General features: G+C 40.9%; 1 protein-coding gene across 1 annotated transcript in view; it reads right to left on the bottom strand.

The window, feature by feature from the left end:
* The window catches only part of PIKFYVE (phosphoinositide kinase, FYVE-type zinc finger containing), a 62,844-nt gene that overhangs the window by 22,426 nt on the left and 19,419 nt on the right, over positions 1-20,999 (bottom strand). Inside the window, exons 9-21 of the mRNA XM_062498297.1 lie at positions 18,583-18,740; positions 17,698-17,809; positions 15,856-16,003; positions 15,195-15,362; positions 9,876-9,938; positions 8,504-8,633; positions 7,947-8,127; positions 6,535-6,609; positions 5,865-5,972; positions 4,974-5,114; positions 4,219-4,345; positions 1,772-2,958; positions 322-422 (exon numbers count right to left, since the gene is read on the bottom strand). Of these exons, the coding sequence (XP_062354281.1) occupies positions 322-422; positions 1,772-2,958; positions 4,219-4,345; positions 4,974-5,114; positions 5,865-5,972; positions 6,535-6,609; positions 7,947-8,127; positions 8,504-8,633; positions 9,876-9,938; positions 15,195-15,362; positions 15,856-16,003; positions 17,698-17,809; positions 18,583-18,740 (2,699 nt within the window). The remainder of the gene's footprint in view (positions 1-321; positions 423-1,771; positions 2,959-4,218; positions 4,346-4,973; positions 5,115-5,864; positions 5,973-6,534; positions 6,610-7,946; positions 8,128-8,503; positions 8,634-9,875; positions 9,939-15,194; positions 15,363-15,855; positions 16,004-17,697; positions 17,810-18,582; positions 18,741-20,999) is intronic.

The following is a 20,999-nucleotide window of genomic DNA, read 5'->3' as shown; positions in this document are numbered from 1 at the left end:
ATTTACACTACCCCTTCTCCACAAGACTGCACACAGTACTCCCCACACAGAGACATTACCCTGCAGTGAAACACCAACTAAAGCATTTGGTTTCAGGCTGGGCTTTCTCATTCATGCCTTGGGTATTACAGAGGTTGTGCAATACTGCTGTAGATTCACCTGACCACGCATAAAAAAAGTCTTTTGGCAAAAGCTCCTGTTACAGAATGGGCACAACCTACCAGGGAGTCCTCAAAGAAATACTGCTATGAGGCAGGCACTGACTATGACTTTGGGAAAGAAATAGCAACTATCCAAGCTGCAGAGGAGTAATTTTTATACCAGGGGCTAACACAGGCACTTGGAGCATTGCTGGACTGAGCAGAAGAGCTGCTGAAGAGAACACAGAGCCTCTGATGGTTTACTGGACTCAGGCAATCCACCTAGTAGAGAGAAAACAACTCATTCACTGGTTACAGACACCTCCATTCACACCCAACTTCCACTGACAAAATTCTATTGTAGTAATTTTATTCAAAGACAAATCTCTGCTTGCTCCTCTTGTACAGATTAACTTGGCATTATCTCCCAGCCCCAGGTAAACTTGTACTACGTATAATTGCTAAATGCCATTTTTAGAATAACATAACTCATATGCATAACAAAACCAATGAACGCACGTGTGTTTCTGTGGAAATTAAGCCAAGAAAACAATAAAAGCCCCATGACAAACATCCAGAGTCTCTAAATTACTGTATGATGTAGGACATCTTGGATTCAAAGCTCTGCCAAGATATACCTCAGTTACTCATTCAGCTATAGAAAGCTGATTTCTGTCTTTTTATTCTCTGGGAAGAGATGTACCATGCTGCTCTTGGAATGGAGCTGTTTTCCCTTCCATGCTCTACAAAGCTGTAATGTTACCAAATACTTTTCTTTAATCACTGAATACATTTAAAACTGCATCAACCAGTCTGATCCAGAGCAAGGGCTACTCTTACAGTTTGTAAGATTATGGCCTCTGAAGCTATAGAGATACAGCTACATTTAAGTACCAATTAAAAATTGATTTCTGCCCATTAACACAAAGGCTGATTGGCTCAGTGACCAACATGCTTGACTGTTTCAACAAATCAATTCTGCTACGCTTGTTCATAGACGTTTTTCCTAAACAACTCACAATTCAAAAAAGTCCCAAAATTCTTTTCCTCAAATACAAGTTAGTTACTTTCACGGCAGTTTACCAAAACCCTAAATATTTTTATTACAAACACATACTCCCTTGCTTTTGCTTTGAAATTTCAAAAAAGATTCTTCCCCTCCATTATGTGATTCTCACTTTTCTTCAGACCACCCAAACTTTTTACAATCAATCAAGTACTTTAATGCGATTACAGCATACTCCTGTTTCCAATACATTAAGTCCTCTGAAAATGAAAGCACAGTTCTACAAATAACCAAATACAAGGAGCAAGAAAGCTCAGTTTAAGAAACTTAAGGCTTGCTCCCTCTTCATGGACTCATTTTCAGAAACCAGTTCAGTGCAGCCCAGTCAAACAGGCAAAATCGATTATGGGCTGACTGTGCATTTCTCAGAGAAATTTTGCAGTCTCTTGTTCTGAATGATTGCAGAGCACCACAGTCTAAAACGCAGCTATGACCCGCTCAAAAAAAAACAAAACAAAGCAAAACAAAATGAAAAATCCATAATCAAACAGAAAGAAACAGACAAAAACCATCCCCTCTGGTTTAATATTAGAACACTACACCTTCTGCAGCAAATCAATCTTACCTTATGAGACCATGAAGATTCACTCTGAGCCAGTCCCTTCTCCTCCTCTTCAGTTCTGCTGCCTGTTTTTCCAGGAAGGACACTAGACACATCCTTATTTTGGGCAAAAGGATCTATGCTTTTCTGTAGTATCCTCCCTCCCCTGGCCCGATAGTCAGCCAACATTCTGGCCAAGCTCTGGCTATCACGCAGATGTTCTGCTATTCTAGTATTAACCAACTCATGAGAAGGTAAGATTTGGACAGCCTTGGCTTGGATACTCCCATTCCTCCCTTGTAATCCAGAGAGATCCCGTAACAATTGCTTCTTCCTTCTGCTCTCCAGCTCCTTGTATTCCTTATTGAGGAGAGGAGACCAATAAACTTGCTCAGGGAAGTATTCCCGGGCAGGGCACCTCATGCCTTTTTCAGTCAAAAGAAATGGTTCACGGAACATCAGTACTGGAGAAATGCAGAGAATGACATCTTTCAACTCCTGCTTAAATGCTGCAGAGTAAGTTTTGAGACGATCCTCAGATGAAGTTACCTCTTCTGTGACATATAAACCAGTATCATCCTGGAGAGGGTCTCGGAAGACTCTCATCTGACTCTTGGATTCCTGTAAATCATCCACTTGTTGAAGAGGCTCTAGTGCCTGGTTATCCAGAGTGGCCAAGTGCTGGTCCATGCCATGGACGGGCAGTGGGGATGTTTCAGGTATTGCATGAGGTACAGAGCTGAACACTGCAAATGGTGGCTCCACTTTGTGGTGCTCTTGCTGCTTGGAGGACACCATTTCCAACTGACTGTTCTCTTGGTCACCCCTGTCAAATACACCTCTTGGCTCAGGCAAACTGACCTCCTCAGAGGACACCGATTCAGAGATTACAGGCAGCTTTTCAGAGGATAGTTCAATGTCTTTGACTGCTGTGCTGAAGTCCTCACCATTGAAGAGGTTCTGTTGCTCATTTTCATCTCCTGGCTCCTCCATAAGGGAGTGAAAGGAAGTGTTTTTGGTGAGAGTAGGGGGCATGGCAAACTCATCCATAAGAAATGAGATTTCCAGCTGGGAATGATAAGCCACGCAGACCATGAAGATCAGGATCTCCTTCACACGAGCCAGCTCATACTCTGCAGCACCACACAACTTGATAGTGCAACCCAGGTGCTGGGGACACCCTTCAAAGAACATCAGGGGTTTTGTCTGATCTAGAAATAGAAGATGGGAGTTAGGATGATAACTATAGTTAATCTGTTTTTGGATACCTCACACACACAAGAGACTATAAAGGAGACTAAGAGCAAGTAACATTGGTAGTTGCAGAAATTCACATTACTGTACTGAAACAACTTATTTTAGCAAGAAAAAAAAAGCATTTGCTATAAATCTTCTTCTGTTTTATACAAGAAGCCATCATAAAGTCAAAGTGAAGGTCACATGGAACACCCTGACGTAAACAGAGTATTCTAAGATCACTGTAGACTCTGCACCAGTGGGCAAAAGAATCACTTCTCTTACCAAAACATTAGCTCATCCTTACAAAGTCAAAAGCCTATGGCAGACATCCTGTGGGCAATTTAAAGGCTGGAAGGAGCAACAAGGAAGTGGAAAGGGAAGTCTTCAAGGACAGATTTGATGGAACTTAGAAGCAACTTGGTCTAGTGGAAGGTCTAGTTCCTGTCATGGCAGAGAAGTTAGAACTAAATGATTTTTAAGGCCCCTTCCAACCCAAACCTTTCTATGATTCTATGAAGAGATGAAAAGACTACATCTCTGCAAAGATCTGCATCCACAGCATTTATGTGTGCCAGCACCTTTGGTAACCTGTCTAGCAGCATTTCTTCCTTCCTTTGTAGGCTCCCACTGCCTAGGGAAGTTACAGAGAAAAAAAAGGAACCTTTCTTAAAGCTGCACAATGACTGGACATGGGGAAGCATGCACAATTTGCAACAAGGCAAATTTTGATTTGATTTGTCAAGGTAGGCCCAGATAATCTTGTTCCTTTGTTGGAAGTCCCTTCCAACATAGGCTGTTCTATGGTTCTCTTATTTCAATGTAGAAAAATTCTTTAGTGAGGATGTAGCCCAGACAGCCTATAAAATCTCCACTCTGCAATATTTTCAAGAGTTGGCTGACAAAACCTTAAGAAATCTGATGCTGCATTGAAATTAATCCTTCCTGTTTTGAACAGGAAGATGGACTAGACAAACTACAGTATGTGGGATGAGAAAAAAAAAGTTTGGAAGAAAGAAATCAGTCTAATCAAAATCTAAAGAATATCTTTTCTTAGCAAGATCATGCTTTTCTCTGCACAGGCAGTTCACTATAGTTCCAAGAAGTAACAAAAATAAAATGAGTAGGATGATACACGATCACACAAGAAAGCCAACAGTTCAGATCTATTTAGCAAGGAGCAAAGCATTCATCCTTCCACACACATAGGCTAAGGCACATAAAGCTTTACTCACCATTGGGCAGCTGAAAAACTTGCATATAAAATTTATGACAGGTCCCCAACTGTGGTTTGGTCAACAGTTGATCCATTGACATCACTAAGTCTCCCTGGGTCATTCGACTTACCCGGTCTAACACTTGCTGTAAAAATGGAAACACCAGTAAGAATCTACACTGCAAAGAGGACACTGGCATCCTTACCCTGCTCCTAACAAATCAAAAAAACACCAGTGTAATCTACGAAACCTCTCACTGAGATGCAAACACTCCGTTAAATCCAGTCCCACAAGCCCACATCCACAATATACAAGAATCTTAGAAACACAGTTGGGTAAATATTTCTGGTGAGATTGTACCCTGCCTAGAACTTCTCACTTGAGTAGATCCAGATACCTCCAGGAGGTGCAGTGCAGTCAGCATAATGCTAGCTCTGCCAGGAGCTCAGCCAACTCCCACAGCTACTCTGTTTGGCTGTCTGTACCCTGCCTCACAGGGACAGAGGCTCTCTGGCAATAGCTGAGGACCCACACATGATTTGCTACAAATGGATATCAAAGTCAATTAGAACTTCAAACAAGGACAGCACAGTAGCTGCGAAGAGCTGAGGAAAAAGTAACCCTCCAGATTTGCCTGTCTTACCTTCCTGGAAGAGAACATGTGGTTAGAGAAGAAAATAAGACAACTCTTGGTTTTCTCCAGGGAGTTTGCTACAAGGAGTCATTAGAAATCTACCACAAGGCTGAGTCTGACTCTGACCAGAAATGCTCACCGGCTTGACATTGATGACCAGGGTGATACCATGCTCTAAGAGCATGTCCTGGGCAATTCTGGACACAGTCTTCTCAACAAGGACCAAATTGGGCTGGACATCAACGATGCGCTGTACATAGTTCTTCAAGAACTCCCTTTCCTGCAGACAGAAACAAAGTATAGCAGTGAACTACTGCAAAACTGTCAGGAAAATAAACCCACTTTAATGCTTACTATTATTTTTCACTTCACTTACATACTGTCCTTTCCTATAAAACAGGGAAAACAGCTATCTAGAAAACACCATCAGTAGTACATTGTGAACATTTTCCCACCCCCACAGCACAATACTAGTTTAACAGTAATAGTTTATACATTTCATAAAGAAAAGGTCTATACATTTCAGTGTTTTCATACTTAAGGCACATCCCTGCTCACAGGGGCAGGGCACCTGTTCCAAAGTGACATTTTCTAGTTCATCACTCCTTAGGTTGGTGGTTGTTCCATTTTTTCAAGCCTGACAAAAAATAACATGGGTGTGACCTAACCCTCACCTACACTAACTTTTCAAATATTCTTCACGCACCTAAACCTTATCTAGCTCTAATACTGCATAAGGAACATACAGTTCAGAAGGTCTCAATAATGAAAAATTTTCTAAAATGCTGGATTGTGAGAATCAAAAGCTGACATGTTCTCAGGACATGTAACTTGAGGATAAAAACCTTCAGTGCGAGGCCACAAGTTTGTACTGTATTTACTGCAGCAGCTCTCTTAGCTAGCTTACTAGAAGAGGAAAGTTCTCTCTTTTCTGTGTAATCTTATTCAACTCCACCTTACACACTGAAAAAAATGCACTGATCATGATTTTGTTGGGGTATTTTAGTCAAGAACAAAAGCATACTCTTACCTGAAGTACTATAGGCTCTATGCAGGTAAATTTTGTTTCTTCTCGATAGAGATACTCAATTGAGCATTTTAGGAGAAGAATTTTGGGATTTTTTAAGCAAGAGTTCATCTAAAAAAGGCACAAAAATAGTTAAAACAAAAATAAAAATACCTAGAGAGAAAGAAGTACACAAGAAAAAGACTTGCCATGATTGGTCCCTGCTACCCCCTTTAAAGTTTTATTCCCCCCTGCAGACCCAACTACACACTATTCCTTCTTCTGAAGTTGTTACACCCAGTTGTTGGAATTTCACAGGTACTGTCCATAAGCAGGCAATGCTAGAGAGTATTTCCAGTCACTGCTAAGAGCCCCAAAGTCTTGATTCACTTGATTCATGCAGTTCACTTCTATCTTGCCCTCCTGCCTTAAAGATCCATTTTACCATACTATTCTAAGTCAGAACCACACATGTCTTTTTCTGGCTAAAAGTTGGGGTAATTAATAGATGGTCTAGAAAACAAAACAGCTTGGAAAAGAAATGCCTTAAAAGCCATTCTTATTTGAGGGCTCAAAGGAGAGGATGGTCACAAATCTCCTAGGTGGTGAGAGAAGCTTCCTGACACAAAAAGCAAGTCAGAGCACCCTTGTTTCCACAGCATGCACTACAGTAAGATTAATCAAGTTGCATTACCTTTTTGTGTGCAACATTCTTAGTGCAAACAAATCCATTCACCACCATGGAGTCAAATTTCTTTCCACCAGGGATCTAACAAAGCAAAGAACATTTTTAGAACTGTCATACACTCCCACATCTTGTAGTGCACTAAAGGTAATACATAGAATATCTAATGTAGGTGATGTACAAACTTCAGCTCAACACAAACACCCTCAATTATGAGATGAAAGATCAGCTACAGTCATGCTGGACACAAGTCTTTCCTTTCAAAGCCTGGCAAACTTAGGACAACATGAAAACAAGTACTGAGTTCCAGGATTTCTACACCCCAACCAAGAGATGCTTATTTGTTAAACCAGTGTACTCCAGCACATGACAAGGGAACCTAATTTTGACAGGCCACAAGGAGCATATACCTTTGCACATGCCAATTCTATTAACAACAAATAAATTGTAAGGAAAGGGAGGAAAAACATAAAATAAAGAAAGAAAACCAAAAAACCCTCTACCTACCAATTGAACACATCAAACAGTTGACTGGTGTGCCTGCAGCCACAGGCAATCCCAGACATAATAAACAGCATGAAACAGGTTTCTGAATAACATGCTTCAGAGGACATTCACATTACCAGCATGTGAAAATAGCAGTCAGCTATGAAGAGCTTTCACCTCTAAACAACTGCTCTTTGAACAGGAGAAGCAGGAACAAGTGGTGCTGCCTGAAGACATGCCACAGAACTACTACAAGAATTGTAAGGTTCTCCTGAGATCTCATATGGCTTTCAAACAAGAGTACTGCTGAGGTGGATTTGGCCTAAGAAAGCTAAGCTTCAGTCCTCAGTCACACTAATTCCTTGGATGTTATTTTCACATCAGGTTCTCAGAAGGAACTTTGCATGCCAGAACTCCAGACTTACAGTTCAACAGTGTCAACACTGGGCCATCTGGCAGAACTGGATACACCATTCCATAACAATTAAGTTTTCCTCTTGAAGCAAGTCATTGTACTTGGCATGGGAGGAGCTGAAGCCTCCATAATGGATAGGTACAGGGCACACCATGTTAGATTGCACACCATGTCCTGCAAGCCACTTATCCAGCATTTGGTATATCTCCAATTCAAGCATAAAACAAGCAAAAACCAAAAAATGAACCAAGTCATTACAGAGGTGTTACTCTTTGCTACCTTCTGCAGCTTGCAGCCTGAAAGAAGAGGCCAGCCCCAGCACATGAAAACACTTTTCATAGCATACCAAGTTCCCTCTGAGCAACTTCTTCTAGAACCCCACTTTATACAAAGGCCAAGTCAGCCAATTACAGTACTGAATATGCTGGGGGCAGTGGAAAGGGGACTATTCTTTTCAAACAAGAGGTACTGCCAACAACTGCACCCTTTTGTTTCCCTACATCCACTGTTTGAAATTTACTTTTTTGATGTGGACAAACTGGCGGATATCCATGTCATCATCTCTCTTCTTGACATCTGGCCGTACCGTCTGAACTACCTGGCAGACCACAGGTACAATAATATCCCTCCAGGACAGTGACAGGGACTCATTGTATAGGAGCTGCTGCAGCAGTGCCATCATGTGGTTGTGATTAGCAGACCTATAAAAAAGGCAAAATCAATAGATTTCTCATTTTAAAAATATAAAAAATACAGTGCAGTGATTAGCTGAAGTCACATTTCAGGAGTAAATTTCTTAATATTTACAATGCAGAAGTCATCTGAAGAACAGCAGTCTAGAATGTTCTACAGTAAGCTCTGGCCCCGTACTCCATGTATTGAGTACAACACATGACATCACAAGTTAAGAAAAAAAAAAACAACCAAAATATACTGTAAAAATGCTCCCTTCTTAATGCAAATTAGTTCCTTGTATCACCAACTGTAGCTCAATTTCCACTGAAAGCTGGTGGAATAGAGGAGCTTCAGAAATTGTTACTCAAGATAGGCAAATTCCTCTTTCTACATTTTTCTTACAGCAGCCTTTCCATGGCTTGTTTCTCCCCATTCTCTTCTCTCAGCAGATCCAGATTGCTGTGGTGCCAGCCTAGGGGTGTGAATAAGAGCTCTTTGGACTTCTCCTCCACCCTTCTGTTGAATAAGGACTCTGCAAGAGATAAACCAATCTGTTAATGTGAGGTCACAGTTGAATGCTTGTGTCTTTCTGGAAGGCTTCTTTGAAAAGGAAAGAATTTACTAAGACATAAGTCTAGAACTCCTGAAATACTGAGTTTAAGTAGACATCATGGTCCTCAGTTTGAGGGGGACTGACACTTTCAATCACTGTATTGTGCAGTAACTCCTTAGAAGGGTTCTCTATTTTGCAGCACCAAAATTAGAGGTTATTTCAGCACAGTCTGTGCTTTGAAAGAGTTACTAGGTTATTTCCTACATGGTTATTATGATATTATAGAGGCAAATTATAAACTTCCACATTGACATAGTGGCTGACTATATTATAAGTCATTTATACTAGTAGTATATAAATGTTCACCAAGAAAGTATGTAAGCCTTCAGAGTTCAAGCTTAGAACTCCTCAGAGTTAAGCAAAATCTTTAGACAATAGTAACCCAAGGAGGACTACTAAAGAAAAAGACTCTTAAAAAGCAACAATTAACTTCGTCCAGATGCTCCACACACAAAATTAGCTGTGTAGAAGTTTAATAGAAGCTGCATTGATTTCCCTCTTCCTTCTGCAAAAGCTCAGTTAAAAAATAAACATCCGTTTAATCCAAGACTTTATTTTTCAGGCTAGACAGATATTGGGGTTTCTCCCTTATTTCCTCCTCTTATGGGCACACCAAATCAATAGCAGTAACTGGGAAGAAAAAAAGCCCACAAGTGCATCTGGCCATGATGAAAAGCACGTGGGTTTAAAAATTCATAAGTGCCTGTAATGGCCTTCCATTTCAGAAGCAGTGATGGTGATGGCAAAGACAAGAAACACAGAAAGATTTAAGAGAAGAAGCTTTAAGATACTCTGTAGAAGTGCAATTAACTGTATCACATCCTCATTTTCTTGCACAGGAAGTTAAAATCAGTTATATAAATTTGTTGGTGGAGAAACTGAACAGAATTCCACTTACACTTTTTTTTTAAAAAAAAAGTAAAAGCTTTTCTTTGAGTCTTTTTGAATGCAAGAAATTGAGAAGTGAAATAAACTTAAGCTTGAAAGTGCATTCAAAAAAGTCAAAGTATAGTTTATATATCAATTTTGTCACAAATAGCTTCAGATTAACTATCAAGTAAATATTTTGAAAGGGTCAGTGCTCTATTAAAGGAGTATTAAGGAATTTCCATCATTATATTAAAAAAACACACAACAGCAGCATTTGAAGTTTTTCCTTACCTTTAATAAAAGCGTCACTTATAGAGAACATCTGCTGCCCTCCGTTTTCAGGATTCAAGTACTCTGAAAGAAGAGAGAGGAGGGATATAGGTGGAGAAAAAAAAAAAAAGACAGGTTACACTGGTGTGCCCATATAATTACAATGTACACGCCCACACCAGAAGAGGCAGCATTACTCATCGAACTGTTTAGTCACCAATTTAGCAACAGCTTAGTGAGTGGTTAAGACAAGAATATCCTCTCATTCTTGTTCTAACAAAAAATTCTGCGATGTGAAGAAACAAAACAAACAATGTAGACACCAGCGAAGAATGAATTAAGAGCACACTTTTCCAGCTGACAGAGACCATCCTTTTCTAGACCTGAATATAAATGTGTTCAGACACCATGAGAATGGCCTCCTCACTCAGTCTAAAAATGCAGTTTCAGAAACCATTTTGGTCATCCACTCCATTGAACTATCTCAGACTGAGGGAGAGACCAGCCATGAGGTTTATCATACACAGTACATGAAAAGGAAGGCAGCCTGCCTTTCAAGAGCTGAAAGTCTCAAGTCTAGAACAGTTCAAAGTGTTTTGAGGAATACATGCTGACAGAGATGGCTTCCCAGAAACAAAGTAGAGCAAGAGACAGATCACTTTACACGTGGGAAATACAGTTAGAGTCTGGTGCTAATAATGCCAAGGTTGTGGATTCAATCCCTGTATGGACCATTCACTTGAAGAGTTGGATTTGATGGGTCCCTTCCAACTCAGAACATTCCGGGGTATCTCTGAAATAGGATGAAGCTCCACCTCCTATCCTCATTTAGCTTGCTATATCTTGGTCTTTCATGCTGACTGGGTACAAAAAGCTTGTTTTCTCCAGAAGCCATTAGTTTGTTGTGCCTTTAGTTGGCTCCTTACTTATACAAAAAGGGTTTCTACAATGACAAAACAAGAGCAGTAGCCCAACTGCTTATACAGCACAACTACCTGAAGCCCAAAGCCAGCCCTTTATCATCTTTCCTGAAAATACTCCAGACCCATCATAAACAGAACACAAACCCAGGCTGCTTTCAGACACCAACAGAAAGCTGACAGGACATAAACAATCACAAGGCTCTGAGCAGCAGCACTCAGGAGACCCCTTTCATGCTACCATTTTTAAATATCTGGGCTTGTTTGCAAATAGATACTCAACAGAGGAGAAGTGTACCCAAGAGAAGTTACAAGCCTCCTTTGTAGGATCCTGGTTATTTGCAATTCCTTTCATCTCTTGCTTAGTTTAAGAGTTCAGCACCACAACAGACTATTTCTTGATAAAAGCTGGCTTACCCTCAGCATTCCTTCACTCACTGACTACCTAGAGAAAGTCATGTCATGCCCTACCTACACAAGAGCATGTATACTAGCACCTCCAACCCTCTCCATCTTGCAACAGCCTCAGGACATCAGCTCTTACTCTAAACACACTTAAATTAGGTATGGCCAAGACCCCAGACTGGCACAGCCAAAGCACAAGTTATCCCCAGCTGAAACCTAACCTTAATTATGCTCTGGATGAAGACACAGGTAGGACCTCCAAACCACTTACAGATTTGTAATGATCCAGGTTCTTCCATCCAGGTGATCTTTAATGATCTAGGTGATCTTTTTTTTGGATCTTACAACCCAAACCACTCTGTTACTCTTTTCAATGCAACTTCAGGTCCCATAACTTCACTTCTGATTGGTTCCCAGGGGAACTTTCTGACAAGGTAAGGTACTATACCTCTTCTTAATCCAGACAGATAACACACTTGTAAGTGTGAGTCTTAGATGGTTTAAAATGGCTAACATGTACATTTCTTACCTCACACCACCCCTACATGCATCATGCTCCACAAAATGAGGAGGAGGAACAGAGAAGTGTTCCTGTATCTTATTTTATTACCTGAAAACTCAGGCACCTTCTCAAAACAAGAACCAAAAGGGCTCCTGGCAGAAGTACACTAAGCCTCGTCAAGCAATACAAAAAAGGAACTGCATATGGTTACTCAAATAATCTTCTCTTTCCCCCTCCTAACTACTTGCAGACATCAAAAACTACACAAAATACCTGGCACCATGATCAAGGATACCTGTCTGGAAAGATGTTCCTAAAACAGAATTTCACATACTATTAACTGTATATCTTCAAAAACAGCAACTAAACCCCATATAAATAATTTATCATATAATCTCTTCCCACAAATTAAATGCAGAAAATGATCTTACTTTGTTTCCCCTCCTGATACATACTATGTCTTTAGGCAGATGATACTATAAATGAGTCACTATGCTCAGCTAAATCAGAGTCACCCAAATTTCATGGAAACACACCAGGCCTTAGTCAGCCTGTAACACCACAAGAAGTTCTGCCATTAGAGTATACACAAACCACTCTGTGCTAAAACACAGCTGGTGGATACATCACCCACCCTTGCTTCAAAGCAGCTGACCTCTGTGACTCCGGGAAATTGCATATCCCTTAATCATTCCAAAAACCCACGAACTGCTCAGATCAAAGCTGTCCTGAACTTCTAGCACTTGATGTTTTCTACTGTCAGTCCTCCCCACAATGAATTACTAGAATTTACACAGTCTGAAGGAAACTAAATTACAAGATTCAAAAGGAAAAAGGGCTCTTCAGTTTCACTTCATTATTTCAAAGAAAGTCACTGTCACCCAGTCTAAGGACAAGAGACAACTCCAACACAGTCAAGCTAAGTAAGTGTGTCCATAACAGTCATAGGGAAGTTACTGATGCTGAGAGTGGCAAACACCTCATGTCACTGATTAACCACAGAACTCTGTTCTTAAAATAACCACCCGTTTTACACAAATGCTTAACTATCCAGTTTTGGCTGTCTAATCATTGTGATATCATAGCATCTTAGATGGCATATTTTCTTGAATATAGCCAGGATAATCAGAAAAACAAGGTGAAAATCTTAACATTATTATATAAAGCCTCTGACTTTAATATTTACAGAACCAAGTTTTAGAAGTCATGTATTTCACTACCCTAGGCACTGCAGCATTCACTGTAGGGTTCTGTCCCTCCTTGCTACCCACAAAGTTTCAGTCTTTCTATTGCCAATAAGTGTTTCTTGCTATATAGGATATTGTCACTCATTTTAACTTGTTGCTCTCTGGTTAGGTCTTTTCTCTAGAGAGTCTCATGCCAGGAACTCTAAACACAAACAAAATAAAAAAGGTATGCTAACTTCTCTGTATTTGCAGATACAGATTTTTCAAAAAGCTGCAGGATACCTACCTATCCACTCTGCACTTCCATGACACAATTCCACCCTATCCCAGCTCTGGGCCTATTACTGGTACTGTGCTCTGAAGGGAAAGCCATTCTCTTGGAAGAAATTGTTAGCAGTTTTCAACTACCAATTACACTCCTACAGAATAACCTGGTTAAGAGACCACATGTTCCAGAACATACAGCAAACACCAGCAGAGATTCACCAAAGATACCACAGTGCTGCCAGCATACATAATTCATAGGCAGAAGTCTTTTTCCTTTCAGTCCCCTCACCACTTGCCTTTTCCACTGATCTTCTCTGAGCTCTCTACCATTAAAAACTTTCTCACAAGAACTCACAAGAGTTCTGACTCTGAGCAGCCTTGATTTGGTCAACAGTTTCCAAGAGAGAGAGGCTCTCTTACATTTTCCCTTCATAATGTACTGCTCCTTGTATAAGGAGATGAAGAGTGAAGTATGTCTGAAACCAAACACCCTACAAGTCCTTTAACACTTGGAAAAGCCAAACTGACTACTGCCTGCTTTACTGCCATCACACACTGGTAAAGATAAACCTGCTACAGCTGTAAATTCATCAGATACTGCAGCACACCAGGGCCTGTTTCACACTCACTTAATCCAGCACCCCTCCTTCCTAAAAGGAATCCATTGGTACATCTCCCTCTCTTCAACTTTCCTTCCCTACAGATGCATTAGCTTTTCATTTGACTAGGGCATCAGCAGGGAACAAATTGAAAGGAACCCATAATGAGCTGGTGTCAGTAGTGCTGACAACCCATTCCCAATTTCGGATCATCTGACATCAACTCAAACTTTTGAAACTGTTCTGCTTCTCTCTTTGGGGGAAATGAGCAATCAGATGTCCTTACTTCTAGGTGTAATTTTAGCAAATAACAAAAGGTGACTACAGTAGGCATCAATAAATGTCCCCTCTAATTTATCTCATTCTGTCCCACACGTCTAGCACACTCAGATAGTCAGCTGTGACCACTTCTCCCTCATTGTCAGAGGCCATTTCAGTTTCAGAATATGCAATCTGTATGCATGCTTAAGGTTGTTGTTCCATTCTGATTCATAGCAACACAAGAGATCTGCTAGGTATTATAGAAGAATGAATTATCTAGGAGTACAAATTATTTAACACTAGATCATCTTTTAAAGCCAGAAACATTGAAAGGGTGTGGTGAAACAATAATTAAGAAACTATTTAGAAGCCACCAAAGATAAAATTCTACAAAGCTGATGTAACATTACATAAGGAAGCAGAGCAAGACATCAACTACTACTCAACACATTAAGCAACAGAAATATATTAGACCCAAGCCAGTGGCAAGCCCCAGTTTCAGACAGGCCCTGAATCATTTAGAGAATGCAGATGTCAACAGGCAGGCACATGATTTCTTCCATAAGGATGTTGCTTATAGAGCCTTTCAATTTAATACTTCTTTAGGGGAAAATCCTTTCAAAAGCAGTCTTCAACACCAAGTATTTGATTTCTTCCTACTTAAGTGGATGATCCCTTTTGAAGAAATGCTATGTACATGTGTTAAGTTAGGCCTTATTGTTTATCAGTAAGATTCTTCTGTAAAATGTAAGCTTATTAAGGTACAATTTTAAGTCAGCACTGAATTCTTCCAAGTTAATCTTGTTCTTTTGTTCTCTGGGATTTTATTTCTTGCTTGCTTTTTTAAGTTCCATCTCCAACTGTAGAGTCACGCATCAAACTGGTTTATGCGTGGATTATTTTTCCACCCCAGTTAGCCAGAACACATATGTGGATCTGTCTATTATGCATGGACAAGAGACTTCGTTTCAATGGCAAAGAGAAAGTCACAGGGGAAGTTACACACTCTGCAGAGAAGGCATTTCAACAGGTCTACTGAGCCTCCTCAGAGGTGAGCACATCAAAACTGCAAGCAAATGTCAGTTAAGTATCATATTTTCCCCTCTGTAAGACAGCTATGTAAGCAGTGTCCAAATAAGTCAGTAATCCTAGGGCCAGCTCTCCATCATGTGCAACTCCAGCTGGTGACTACCTCGTACCTTTTTGGTCGGCAGGGTGAGGGGGCACATGTGGGTACTTGGAGTGCTTCTTGATATGGAAGTTCACGTTGTCCAGCTCCACGTTGAGGCTGATGGAGGCGGCTGAATCACTGTCCATTGTGGACTGGAAGCTGCTGACTGAAGTGCGCTTGCTAGGGCTGGCGGAATCTTTTAGTGTTGGGTGAGGGGGAAGATACAGGGAGGAGAAGGGTTCAAATGGGTATTATGAGGGTACCAGAGAGGAGAAAAATTGTCTTTAATACATAAAGACCAGTGTGCAATAATACAGGAACACAGTATTTTCATCGGTCTAATCTTGTCTTCATGTGGGCATGCTGACATACTGGACATTCTTTAGTGCAATACCGGAGGGCCCAAATCAAGCAGAAATCTGCCTGAGAAACAGAAGGCAGCAATTTACATGCTTCTCCTTCATTAGAAGTATGAAGCTTTACCAGTTCCACTAAATTCAAAATACTGTATCCATTGTGAGAAAGTGGAAGACTAGACAGGCTATAGCTTCCTTAGATCCTTACAGCCCCAAGCGCACACACAGAAACACACACAAATAAAGCAAGACATGGTTAAACTACTGAGCCCTGAAGGACTGGGGACAACAGGGGAGAAGGCAGAGTGAGAACAAGACTCAGATGAAACTTACTGGCTGAGTTGTCTTCCCCTTCATCAGCAATCTGCTCTGTGTCACTGTCATCAAACTTGATGTCTTTGAACCACGATGGCTCAGAGTGGCCCTCTACAGAGTTCACAGAGTCACTGTCTGGCGATGGAGTTTCTGAGAACTCTGTGCTCTAGAAGACAAGGAAGGGAAAAAAAAATCATTAAAGTGCAGCTCTGCTGAAATATTAATCAGCCTACCACAAATGCAGGTTGGGCATTTTAAAAATCAGGAGATACTCTCAGTGGGCTGAGCCAAGTTAGTCATAGAGCTACTCCCTTTGCTATTAAGTAGAAACTCTTTGGGACAAGATTTTTTTTAAATTCCAGATGCTTAGTCTCTGCCTACCCTCTGCTTCTAAACAAACTGTGACTAAGTGGCACTAAAGGACAAGTTTATTACACTGCACATTTTCTGTCATTGTGGCCAGTTAAGCAGCTTTGAAAGCTTGCTGACTCCAGCCAAGGTGGGTCAGCCTCATCCTTTGCCCAGAAACCAACACACATAGCTTTTGGTGGAGCCTAATTCTAAGTTACTGGGGCAATTCTTTAACTGACCAAAATAGCCCCAAGAATTTCAATCCAAGATGGGCTCTGGCTGGGCCTACTGCGTCAAAGACTGGCCAGATGGCAAGAGAACCTGGAGACTAAGTAATTTCCATCAGCCTTCCTGATGCATCCAGGCACCTCAAAACAAAGGTAGCATTATCATGCCTTTGGCTGCAATGAGTGCAGCAAGCAATGGAGTCAACAACACCATTCCTCCAGACCCTTGTCCAGAAGAACTGAGATCAATGTTTCCAGGTGATGAGAACAAAAATTGACTTTAAACATACAACATAAGCATCTTACAAACAGGGATGCATAAGGACTTGCTAGTTAAGGGCAAGGTTTTACCAGAACAGTGAGACAGCTAACTAGCTGAGATATCAGATGAACCCCAGAGCAATCTCAAGGGAAGCCATATGACTGTGTCCATATGACTGAAATGCATGAGGAAGACAAATGCTATCAGCTGCAAGCTTTCTGTCTGAAGCCCATGGAACAGCTAAGCCATTCTTCATTCTAAGAAGCTGAAGAACATGCAAGGTTCTTAACTGAATGTTTTCAGTTAAGAGAGGCTACAGAAATACCTTGTTCAAGCTAAAAAACCCAATACAATCTCTCAGGCCAATGTCTGCTCTTACTTCACTGGAGTCAAACTTGCTGAGAAGTATGGTAGGACAGAATCTCTGGTCACTAGCTCTTGCCTCCCCTCAGGTAACTAGTCCTGTTTGGGAGGCATGAAAAAGACCCCATCCCAAACTTGGATGATGTGGCTAAGGTACTGAATTCCTTATTACTGCATCACTGGAGATCTGAAGAAGGTTACCAATACAATATATCTAAAATATCCATTTGGAATTTTTTTAAAAGGAATTTTTAAACAGAAGATCACCACTGAGTCTCCATCACCAGTAAGCGCACACAGATTCTAAATTCTGCACATGACAACATAGCTGCCACAAGCACAGACTGTGCCATCCTGGAGCCTCTGTGGAAGATGTTGACCATGAGAGGCCTGGCTCTGAACACCCTTTCCTTCACTTCAGGCAGCAGCACATGTAACAACTCATTCTCCACAGAGGACAGCCCCAAAGCTTTCTAGGCAAATGAAACTTCCTCAGGCTTCAACCCACTAAGGAAAAAGGCCTGCCCCCCTACTTTCTGTACAGGAGATCTGATTTAGAAAATATACTACAGCTGTTAAGAACAGGATTAGAAAATATTCTAGTCAACAGTCAAATCCAAGAAGAACCATATCGTTCAGCCTTCCCACTCCTTCTACCTGCAATGGTTTGTAGAGTGCATATTCATCTCTGAAGAGCTGATCATGATGACTGACACATTCCAGCCAACGTCCATCAACCAGTGCTTGTCCTATTGCAATGGCCTGGACCCTGGAAGTATAAGAACAGAGATGGTTTTCTATGTTTTATGGCTTGTGATACAAGCACACTACAAAAGGGAAGAGTCATTTGCTATGCACTTTTTGACCTGTCAGTATTCCATTCCCATATTAACACAGACACTATTTACAATACTGTGATGTGTTAGCACAGTGTACTAATTCTTGCATGGAGCTAAATAAACAGACTGCCAGTACTCTGAACTCAGCTGAGGTGTTCAACATTGTTGGACACCTCCAATATTGTTAACTTGAGTTATGCATACTGATCATCTCTGAGGAAGGACTGTTGGTCTACACTTAAGAACTCTCTCAGTTTTATCCCATTTTCACATAATTAAATACACAAGGTTTTTATACTCCCCTACATGGTTAAGAGTCTGCCAGCTCCACTGAAAATTTTGCTATAAAACATTAGCAGTGATCTCTGATCTCAGAGGCAAACTTGCTCTTTGGAGTACCAGTGAACACCTTTGGACAATTTTTGTAATACAGGCACTGTTCTCCAAGTGAGTGATACTTGTCCTATAAACTACCTCCCATACTGGTTTCCAAACCAGTCAGCCTCCTGTGTTCTGCTGTTTTGGGGCACATGGAGTCAGAATGCAAACTGCTCCAGCAGGCAGTAAAGGGGACATCATAATTTTCTCTCTCATCTCCCTGCAAAGGGGCCTATCTCTGCAGTCTAAGGTACCCTGTATCAGCTCAAACTCACAACCTCCTCTCATGCAGAGGACACCTGTTGTCCTGAAGCATCGGGGTTACCTTGTGGTTATGTGCCCATTTCTCATGAGCCAGTTGACCAGCTCTTTTCCCACAATGCAGTTGGGATGTGTCCGCAGCCAGTAGCGATGGTCTTGAAATTCCATACCACTGTTATGATGGCAGATTTTCTTCCACAGATCTTTCAGCTGGACTGAGTCCTGGACAAGGAGATGCGCAAGTGAATTACCAGTCTAATCTCAGCACTGATTCCAAGGGCACCAACCCAGGCCTTCAAATCAGCTTCTAGACCAAAAGCCCTCCATAAATAGGCACAGAATCTAAACCATTCTGCATAACCTATGCAAAGGTGCAAACAGAAATAGCAAACAGATATAAAATTATAGATAAGCTCCTAATTTCCTTCCATTTATATCCAGTTGAGAATAACAAAACAAAGTGGGTACTCTTAAAGATAAGCAGTTTTGATTAGGCAACATTTTGTACTGCCTGTAATGTACTTATGTCCTCATTACTGCCCTCTTGCACCCCATTCTTAAACTCAGAAGTTATAAGCAAACATAAAGGACATCACCCTTGGTGAGAAGGTTTTTCTCTATTATCTGTGCTCAGCCCAGGCATTGTGAACATATCAGTCCAATATCAAGACCAGATATAAAGCAAGTACTTAACACAGCAATGTCTACTGCTAGGATACTATTTCTTATTGAGGATCCAGTTTTGTATTGTCCATTATGAAGCTTTTCTAGGCACTCTCAGCTTTGGCCTCTAAGAAAAAAATGTGTATTCCTCCCAGCTCAATTAATAATTTTTGAATCTGTGAATCTCTTCCCCTTACCACTTGGAGCACTTCAGTCTATACCTAGAACTCATTTTGAAGCCTGTTAAACATGTGCAGAGCTGTCTCTCTGCACCTAGCCACTTTTGCCTTCCTATATGTGCCCTCACTTAGCACAGCACAAGCCATTATTGCAGGTGGAAACTGGGATCTGGATTTATTCTGACCAAGCAGCACACCACCCCAAGGTGTGGAGAAGAGATGCTGCAGCGTACCTTTCTCAAATGCTTCATTTGCTCTATTTTTCTTTAACAGAACTTTTAATTAAGTTTTAAGTGGTTTTGGCTTCCCCGTTAACCGCCAGACCCACGTTATTGCACTTTCCAAAGGGTGCCCTGAGGCCCAGGAGTTATGCTCCACTTCATTACTGGACTGGCTTTCCACTATCAATTCTAGCAGTGGTTATCCTGGGTATTACCCTAAAACCAATGTCAGCAGCTCCCTTTCCATACCAGGTATGGAGTCAAATGGATCAGTACCAGAACAATAGGAACACATAATTTGATGCAACCGGAGTCTCCACAGTTCAGCTGTCTTGAAGTGGTGAATACAGTAAACTGAAGAAATTGGCAGAACAAAGCAAATCCTTCCAACAAAAGGATTTTGACCTCTTGTTCACTGAAGTATGTGCTTATCCCAGTGTAGGTACAACCTCCTCTACCTTTATTTCACAAAGAGAGTTCATTAGACTTCTGAATGAACTAGGTTAAGCTTTAAATTAACTCCTGACATAGGGTCAACTCTACACAGTAAGGGTAATAAACAAATGGTAGGAATGCATAGAAAATCCTTCACTAATTTACACTGTCTTCTGCTCCTCCATGAACAAAATAGTACCAGTCCTCTTCTTCCTCAAGAAAGAAAATTGACAAAACATTTAACAATGTCAAGCTGAAGAGCACTGGGACTTGAACATGTTGCTCAAGTTGCACTCACAGAGGTTTGAATTTCCTCTTTCCTGCATTAACATACATGCATGAAGCAGGGTGGTTATAAAGACGTGCCTTAAACATGTTTCTCCCTCAGGTAGTTATCCATTTACAGAGCAACTTGGAAATGAGTTTTGCAACTAAACAGAAGTTAGTTTTTCTACACCCTCAGGCACACTTGAATGCATACTGCTGACAGCAGGCAGAATCTGGTAACACAGATGAGCCTGATTTTAAAGTGGCAATGGGCACAATCTTGAGTTTCTTAATGTGTGAAAAACACTGCCTTCCCTTCTCTGCAACTTCTTTGCCTAACTTGTTGGAAACACTTCCCTTTCCTTCACTCAAAGAAAATAAACAGTTTTATACTGTTTAGAAATTTATATAGCAACTGCAACCTACAATATTGCCGCTGGGGGGAAGGGATAATAGGATTACACAGAACACTGTTGCACATTGACTTTTCTTTTAAAAAGTACATCACTACAACCTTCTACAAAATATTTTACTTATTCTGCAAACAAAGGGAGGAGCCAAGTTATGTTTTGGCCCAACAAGCTATAAGGGCTTTAATTTATTCATCATCCTGTAACTTTTTCAAAGCAGCCATTTAAAGTTCCTGATTACATGGCCCTTGAAAGAAAATAACAACTTGAAGAAACACAAAAGCAGGTCACCGCATTACAGCAGCA

This window comes from Cinclus cinclus, chromosome 9, assembly GCF_963662255.1.
Source record: "Cinclus cinclus chromosome 9, bCinCin1.1, whole genome shotgun sequence".
Taxonomy (NCBI): Eukaryota; Metazoa; Chordata; class Aves; order Passeriformes; family Cinclidae; genus Cinclus; species Cinclus cinclus.
Note: the sequence above shows the minus strand (reverse complement) of the source record. Positions and strands in the feature narration are given on the sequence as shown.